This window comes from Genypterus blacodes, unplaced genomic scaffold (assembly GCF_046128005.1).
Source record: "Genypterus blacodes isolate CSIRO-AG114 ecotype Tasmania unplaced genomic scaffold, CSIRO-AGI_Gbla_v1 ptg000015l_1, whole genome shotgun sequence".
NCBI classification, from domain to species: Eukaryota; Metazoa; Chordata; class Actinopteri; order Ophidiiformes; family Ophidiidae; genus Genypterus; species Genypterus blacodes.
In genome coordinates this window covers 6,402,417-6,410,354 of record NW_027466829.1, presented here as the reverse complement: position 1 = coordinate 6,410,354, position 7,938 = coordinate 6,402,417, and the positions used below count along the sequence as shown (strand labels likewise).

Genomic DNA, 7,938 nt, shown 5'->3' with positions numbered 1-7,938 from the left:
CACCCACCGCTATAAAAGCCTCTTATCACCGCATCATTACTGTATACGTGTAATTAACCCGCCGCTGCGCCTTGGGACAGACTTTCTGTGGAATTATTAAAAAAAAAGGTAAATCAAATGTTTATTATTATTTTTTAACATGTTGATGAAAATGTAACTTTGATTGTTTATCCGAGACGCGCGCCTCGATGTCTGGATCAATGTGTGTGTTTGCGACACACAGAGGGAAACGCTGCAGCTTAGTGCTCTTTTTATTTAATTGTATTTCTCATCAATTTCTCATGTTTTAACCCTTTACGTCTGGTTGGACGCAGGCTCCTGTAAAGATCAGACAGAGAAAGAGAATGGAGCAGAATGAAGCAGAAGCTGTGTGATTATGTTTCAGTATAAAGAAACAAAAGCAGATGAACCGCAAGTTGATTCATTTCTGCACTCAAGGTTCAATCAGGCTAATTGGGTTTTGTGAATCTCATTATTATTATTATTATTATTATTATTATTATTATGACTTATCTTATAGTCATTTCCCTCGGGACAATAAATTTTTATCTTATCTTATCTTACATTTTATTTAAATGTCAGTTTTATTTATTTTACTGAAAATGGACAAAATATGAAACGTTGACATAAAATGCTTTAAAAATATTGTTTTATAACATTAAGGTGCGTTTTCAGTCACTTTTTGTAGATTTTTAAAAACTATTTATTGATATTTTCGATCACAGTGTAACCATAGAAAAAATTGGACTCATCTTTTCTCTCCCTCCCTGTTCTTCACCCTCTTCATCAGATCCAGGATGGAGAACAAGTCCTACGTGGTTCAGCTGAATGGGAACGGGGGCCACAGTAAGACCACTGTCAACACCAAGAGCCTGAAGGGCACCGGGGTCAACGGGAACGGGGTCAACGGGAACGGGGTCAACGGGAACGGGGTCAACGGGAACGGCGTGCACCATGTGAGCATGAAGGGGAGCCTGTACCCGGCCAAGGTGAGGAGCCGCAGGCAGAGGTGGGAGGTGAAGTCTTCAGAGATGGCCAAGAACACACTCAACCCCATCAGGGCCATCGTGGACGGGATGAAGCTCACCCCCAACCCAGAGAAGGCCATGATCGCTCTCTCCATAGGTGAGCCGGTGTCACATGATGTCATGAAGGTGTTGGGATGATGTGTTGCGGTGATAATGATCAATCTATGGACTGTAGCGCCCCCTTGTGTTGACTGATCACTGCGTCGCTCTTTGCTCCTCAGGGGATCCCACCGTCTTTGGAAACCTGCCTACAGACGCCTCCGTGCTCCAGGCCATGAAGGACGCCATCGACTCCCACAAATACAACGGCTACGCTCCCTCAGTGGGTGAGTGGCACAGCAGACACACACCTGCTCTCCAACAGAAAAGCCTCTTTCTTTGTCAGATCCTACAGTAGAGGAATGAATGTGTGAGGGTGAGCTTCACGCCTCATTCCTGGGTCAGTTCTGATGAAGATCTCTTGGTTGTGCTTGTTGCAGGTTACCAGAAGAGCAGACAGGCAGTGTCCAACTTCTACAGCTGCCCCGAGGCCCCACTGGAGGCAGAGGTGATCCGTCCTCATTCACTCTCTCATCCTTCCTTTGTCTTCCTCAGACCTCTTCGTCCTGTTTCACCTTCAGCCTTCCCACTACCCTTCTCACCGTTGTACTTCACAACAGTACATTTGTTTGGGAATGTTCAGGAATAGTTTATTGTCTTTGTACTTGAATGCTGTGGAGTCTCCTGTCCTCCTGTCCTGCCTGTGTTGTCCTCCTCACACTGAGACGTGTCCCCTCCCCTCCCCTCCCCTCAGGACGTCATCCTGACCAGCGGCTGCAGTCAGGCCATTGAGCTGTCCATCAGTGTGCTGTGTAACCCAGGAGACAACATCCTGGTCCCGTGTCCTGGATTCTCCCTGTATAAGACTCTGGCTGTTTCCATGGGCGTGGAGGTCCAGCTCTACAACCTGCTGGTCAGTGGGCGGTTGGCCTGATGGTGGCGCTATAACCACAGTGAAATGTTGTGTCCCCCCCCCCCACAGCAGATCTATGTGTGTATTTCTTGACATTGTTGTATCTTAACACATCCCAGTGTTCAGTTCTATCATCCAACACTAAACCAACACTAAGAACTTCCTGTATTCTTGAGTGGAGCTTCTGATCTGAGATGTTTGGACCTAACACGCTTCCTCCTTTGCAGCCAGAGAAGTCCTGGGAGGCGGACCTGCAGCAGATGGAATCCCTGATCAACGAGAGGACCTCCTGCCTGATTGTTACCAATCCTTCCAACCCCTGTGGCTCCGTCTACAGCAAGAAGCACCTACAGGACATCCTCAAAGGTAAGCAGCATCTCTGCAGGCCACTTTAACCCTTCCAGGTCCACGGCCAGTCAGTCTCTGTAGGAACTGAGGCTAAACTTTCCTCCAGTGTTGTGTTCTCGCCTGTGGTATTGTGTTGTATGTTTGCAACGATGACGTAGAACAAGAGATGTGCTGATGTTGTTCCTCTCTGCAGTGGCCTCCAGACACTGTGTCCCCATCCTGGCTGATGAAATCTACAGCGACATGGTGAGTGACAACGCACAAACACGGGGCAAATCTGTGTCATCAGCAAGGTGCAGTGACAGACGGGGGTGCGTTTGATTCGGTGGTATTTGCAAACTTCCAGATCTCGCTTCAGCTTCTCGGTTGGATTAACATCATAAATATGTGACACAGTGTGATTGATTACAGGACCAGCATCAAGTTTGGGTCAGAATGTGAATCAGAGGCGTCTCTGTTCAGACACGTGTTTAAAGCTTGAACATCAACACACAGCAGCTTCTCTGGCTCTGGTTCTGGCCCTGACACGATCCGACCTGGCAATCGTAAACGTGTACAAGCCGAGAACTACACATCAGAATGTGATCTGATGATTCTACATGGACAGATCTATAGTGGACGGACAGGCGGGGGGGTTCACCACACAGATCAGATTACGTTACCATGACAGGCGACCAGGAGACAGAGGGCTCTGGGATTCTGTTCTGGGTATGGGCTTGAGTGGAAAAACTCCAGGCTGAGGAGTTGGGGGGTTGTTGGCTGCACACACACACACGCACACACACACACACACTCTAACAGCGAACCCCGTCAGTCACAATGACTTTGCGTTTTGTGCACCGCACATGTTTGCAATTAGGTGTTGTGGTGCTGCATAGGAATTTTGGGGGGTGGGGGGGGCGTGTGTCTCCAGTCCAATGGGTGATGGTGGATGGTGGGGGTGTGGTTCTGAGTGTGTGTGTGTGTGTGTGTGTGTGTGGAGGCAGGGAAGTTGCTGTCTATACGACTTTATGATTGAATATGTGTTTTAAGGGCCAAGGGGCCACGGTGTCTGTAGCACACACACGCACACACAGACACAGGCACACACACACACACACACATGCAGGATCCTACATAGTTGATAATACTTTACAGCTCCTGTCTGCACAGACTCTTTTTACTCTTTTGTCTGATGTGTGTTCATACATTCAATATGTTCAATATGTGTGTGTGTGTCTGTGTGTGTATAAAAAAGTAAAAGGACCAAAATATGAGCAGTACACACTAAGATATGTTTGGAGAGTTTAACTTTAGTTTCTGCTGACGGACTGAACTGAACTGAGGGAGGAGGTATTGTATGAGATGCTGAGTGCCAGACTGCGTGCTCTCCTCCACATTGATCATAAACATGTTGCGTTACATAATCCTCTTACATCCAAACGCACTGATTGCCGAGCTGCAGAAACATTTCCATTGGCGGCCCTCAGCTTGGCGTGGGCGGAGCTAAGCTGTACGGCCACGCCTCCTCCCTCTGTGCTTCTCCTCCTTTGCAGATTGAGCAGAATTCGCTACTCAACAGTGAAACTAAACTCTTCTCTTCTTCTCGTCTCTTGGTTTGTTCCCTCAGGTGTTCCCAGGTTGCAGCTTCCACACTTTGGCGTCTCTCAGCAGTGACGTCCCCGTCCTCTCCTGCGGCGGCCTGGCCAAACGCTGGCTGGTTCCTGGATGGAGGATGGGATGGATCCTCATCCACGACAGGAACGACATACTGGGATCAGAGGTGCGTGGCCTTCTTCCCCCCCCGAGTGACGTCGTCTCTGATCCATCACTCCCACAGCTGCGTTTGCTCATTTCCACACGTTTCCCTCTGCAGATCCGTCAGGGTTTGGTGAAGCTGAGTCAGCGCATCCTGGGAGCCTGCAGCATCGTGCAGGGGGCGCTAGAGAGCATCCTCAACAACACACCACACAGCTTCTACCGCCGCACCATCACCTTCCTCAAGGTAGATACAAGGACACACACGCATAAACGCACACACACACACACACACACACACACACTGAATCAAAATAACTAATCTGACCTAAGTTGATGATCTCCTCCTCTTCCTCAGTCCAACTCAGAGATTTGTTTCGGCGAGCTGTCCACCGTCCCCGGCCTGAACCCCATCATGCCATCCGGAGCCATGTACCTCATGGTCAGTACAAGCGCACCTCAACTTCACACTCAGCCGCCGCAGTAACTGCAGGTACAGAACCAATCAATAACCATGACAACGTTAAGATTCTGTTTCTGCTGATCTCCAGGTGGGAATCGACATGGATCACTTTCCACACTTTAAGAATGACGTGGACTTCACTGAGCGCCTGGTGACTGAACAGTCTGTGTTCTGCCTGCCCGCCTCTGTAAGACCTCACAACCACCATCAACCCAGTTACCCATCATGCATCCTCTAACAGGCTCCTCCCTCTTTCAGGCATTCGAGTATCCAAACTTCTTCCGCATTGTGGTGACGGTGCCGGAGAAGATGATGATGGAGGCGTGCTGTCGCATCAGAGAGTTCTGCCAGCGCCACTATCGGCCACGGAGCCGCGACAGCAACGAGCTGGACCACTGACGGCGGTGGAGCCGGAGCGGCCAGCAGGGGGCGACAATCTAATGGCGACAATGTTTGAATTTAAAGGACCAGAGTAATGTGTGATGTAATAGACGGTGGCTGTGACACCAGACGGTCCTGATGGTCCGATCATGTTGATGTAATTTTTTTATCTAAACTGCATGAAATGAACAGATAGAATATTTATATTTTATACAGCCATGTTACGTTAACCTACTTATTTGTGTGTATTTATATAATTAGCGTAATGCTGTGTGTGGTACTGTCACCTGTTAGATGTTCTCCTTCCTGTGCTGTGACATCACCGCCTGGTCAATGAGCTGTGATCAATAATAAGTGAATTTATATTTGAATGTCATTTTGTATAACGTTATGGATTAATCGTCTCTGTATTCTTTATTTTAATGTACTAACAAACAATAAAGTAAATTTTTCGTCATATTCTTTCTTGTCCTGTCTTGTAAACGTAACGTAAACATTCACTTCAACTGCTGGACCGTCCAGTCCTCATTGTTTCTCTGTTGTCTGTACACTAACAGGTACACGCCCCTCTGGTTGGGAAACGTTGTCCTTAGAGGTTTCCATTCTTATGTAACTGAGTGTGTGTGGGTCTTCACACCCTCACACGTGTGAGGGTGTGAACCTGTGCGCTCACAGAGCCGTTCTCTCAGCGACCTGAAGGGGGCAGCGCTGTACCAACTCCCCGCTCCTCCGCTAACTTGCAGAACATCTCTCCAGATGAGTCACGTGTCACACGGCCGCACATCTGGCAGCGCTCCTGCAGAGAAGAGCCGCAGCTCCTTCACTGCCAACGTCTGCGATAAGGGGGAGCTCAACGCAGCTTCACACAAGGTCAAAGCTCACACCCTGACCTGTGTGTCGGTGTGCGAGCCTCCACAGCAGGGGGGCTTCATACCTCCACCAAGGCCCAACAGCACCGCACCTCCCACAGATGTTAAGTAACCGTTGACGCCCATGAATCGCAATGTTACAAGCGATGGGTTCTCCCAAGGTCACGGCCTCCACACCTGGATTCATGCGACCATCCTGCTCAGCAGCAGCTCTGACCTCACTCCCAGGCACACAGCGCCATCTACTGGCCGTCTGTGAGGTGTGGAGCCGATGAGCCGAAAGCTGAACTTTTCATTTTATTGTTTTAAGACATTTATTTTATTTCCACTTGTTATGAATGAATCCCTGTTATTTATTGGGATTTTCTTTTGTTATTTCTGTATAAAGACACAAACCAGGCCACATCTCATTGAAGTAGGATTTCTTTAATACTCGATCTTTGTACATCTCTATAAAAACACCTAAAGAATCAGATTTTCTTAAACAAGAATGAGGCGATGTTCCAAAGGGACAGACGAGGACGGAACAGATCCTCTCTTACGGGCGAGGGTCCATGTAGAGAGAGAGAGAGAGGGAGAGAGAGAGAAGAAGAGGAAGATGTTTGGTTTCCCCTGCTCGTCTCCTGGTGCAGGCCGGTGGCACAAAAGCCAAGCAGCAGAGGATGATGGGAAGTCAAGGCACGCACGCACGTGTGTGTGTGTGTGTGTGTGTGTGTGTGTGTGTGTGTGTGTGTGTGTGTGTGTGTGTGTGGTTTCAGTCGTCGGGCTCAGTGACGCACTGCTCCACAATCTCCCTCAGGTTTGGGTTCTCCATGGCAGCGGCCACTCGCTCCTTATCATTGATCTGTTTGTTAACTGCACACGCAAACAAACACACACACACTCGAACGTCATTTCCAAACCTCAGCTGTGTCCTGAATGTGCAGCTTTGAGTGCGGAGTTAAAGAAACATCCTAACTTAAACACACTCACTGTCTTCTTCAGTGGAGTGAGTTCCCTCAGAGATGTAGATTTCCAGCTGAGGAGAGAAAGAAGCAGAGTTACATACAGATACGTGTCAGAAGGTCAAAGTTCAGTTCAACATCAACAAATAGGAAGTTCAGTGCAATCCCTGGTCAGCTGAGGCAACTTCCTGTTGAGTTATTTGGTCAGCATCGTGTCAGTTAGCGAGGCGGCTTAGCTCACCTTGTGTTTGAACGGCAGACATCGCTGCAGCTTCACCTGTAAGCACAAACCTGAGAGAGCAGACAGCATCACGATCACACTGAGGCACAAAAGAGTGTGTGTGTGTGTGTGTGTCTCCTCAGCAGATGTCTCACCGATCAGAGTAGCCAGAGAGCAGTGTGGGACGGTGGGAGAGAACTTGATGATGATGAGGAACTCTTCCTCCCCGAGCTCCCTCACCTCCACACACTTCTCCGTCACCACATCCAGCTCCTCCAGCGTGTTGGGCTTCTCCGGGTCCCGGATGGACCGGATCACGTCTGAAACGGTAGAAGAGCAAATGGAGAATCTTTGAATCTGGGCTCAGCCAATCACAGAGCAGGCAACAGGAACACAACACATCATGAAGTTGACCCCAAAATGAATTTCAATAAGACGTAGTTTTGAGGTTAACATCGGTATAAATTGAGAGTTTGAACAAAGTCATAAACTTTTCCTGTTCAGGAGTCTGAGCGATTTCTTTCACTATTTATGTTGTTATTTGTTAAATAGTGACGTTAGATGACCTCCAGTGTCCTGAGAGGCGGTTTTTTGAATCTAGTTTCAGTCTTAAGTCTTCTGCTCTACATGTTCATATCTAATCGCTACGTCATCTTATCAAATGTCTGTAAATGTTTACACCGAGTTACTTTCTGCTAGCTGCGGCTAGCTGCGCGGAGACTCAGCCTCACTTACCGTAAACTTCTAACGCTTTCTCCTCCATCTTCTTGCTCCTTAGGACATTCCTATTATCGAGAAGTCCAGAAAACCGCAGAGCTTTGGTGACAGTTAGAGATAAAAGGCCGGACACCGTTTCCATGTTTGACAAACCGCCATAATAAGAACAGACGGTGGCGACTTTGACTGGGGACAAGTGGTTCAAAACAGAAAGCGGCTTTTGAAGATCTGAAGCCGTGTGGATGGTCTCTGCTGCAGCCATTAGCCCCTAGCAGAAGC

At 48.3% G+C, this 7,938-nt stretch overlaps 2 protein-coding genes across 2 annotated transcripts; one reads left to right on the top strand and one right to left on the bottom strand.

Moving 5' to 3' along the window:
- Positions 1–5,368, top strand: tat (tyrosine aminotransferase). Its single transcript, XM_076140332.1, has 12 exons — positions 1–108; positions 791–1,125; positions 1,250–1,354; positions 1,508–1,575; positions 1,822–1,980; positions 2,208–2,346; positions 2,522–2,574; positions 3,938–4,090; positions 4,184–4,312; positions 4,424–4,507; positions 4,617–4,715; positions 4,787–5,368. Exons 2-12 carry the CDS (start codon positions 798–800, stop codon positions 4,925–4,927), a joined length of 1,458 nt encoding a protein of 485 aa, XP_075996447.1. The 5' UTR covers positions 1–108; positions 791–797; the 3' UTR covers positions 4,928–5,368.
- Positions 5,369–6,185: 817 nt separating this feature from the next.
- Positions 6,186–7,891, bottom strand: ciao2a (cytosolic iron-sulfur assembly component 2A). The gene is made up of 5 exons (XM_076171723.1): positions 7,678–7,891; positions 7,098–7,262; positions 6,964–7,013; positions 6,751–6,796; positions 6,186–6,633 (listed from the first exon to the last, which is right to left on the bottom strand). The coding sequence occupies exons 1-5, from the start codon at positions 7,799–7,801 to the stop codon at positions 6,533–6,535; spliced, it is 486 nt and encodes a 161-aa protein (XP_076027838.1). The 5' UTR covers positions 7,802–7,891; the 3' UTR covers positions 6,186–6,532.
- Positions 7,892–7,938: the final 47 nt, after the last annotated feature.

Excerpts from the sequence above, each read along its gene's own strand:
- tat (XM_076140332.1), top strand. The coding sequence starts at position 798 with ATGGAGAACAAGTCCTACGTGGTTCAGCTGAATGGGAACGGGGGCCAC. Across the intron at positions 1,981-2,207 it reads TCCAGCTCTACAACCTGCTG|CCAGAGAAGTCCTGGGAGGC; the intron begins GTCAGTGGGCGG and ends CCTCCTTTGCAG. Across the intron at positions 4,508-4,616 it reads CCGGAGCCATGTACCTCATG|GTGGGAATCGACATGGATCA; the intron begins GTCAGTACAAGC and ends GCTGATCTCCAG.
- ciao2a (XM_076171723.1), bottom strand. The coding sequence starts at position 7,801 with ATGGAAACGGTGTCCGGCCTTTTATCTCTAACTGTCACCAAAGCTCTG. Across the intron at positions 7,014-7,097 it reads CTCTCTGGCTACTCTGATCG|GTTTGTGCTTACAGGTGAAG; the intron begins GTGAGACATCTG and ends CTGCTCTCTCAG. Across the intron at positions 6,634-6,750 it reads TCACTCCACTGAAGAAGACA|TTAACAAACAGATCAATGAT; the intron begins GTGAGTGTGTTT and ends TTGCGTGTGCAG.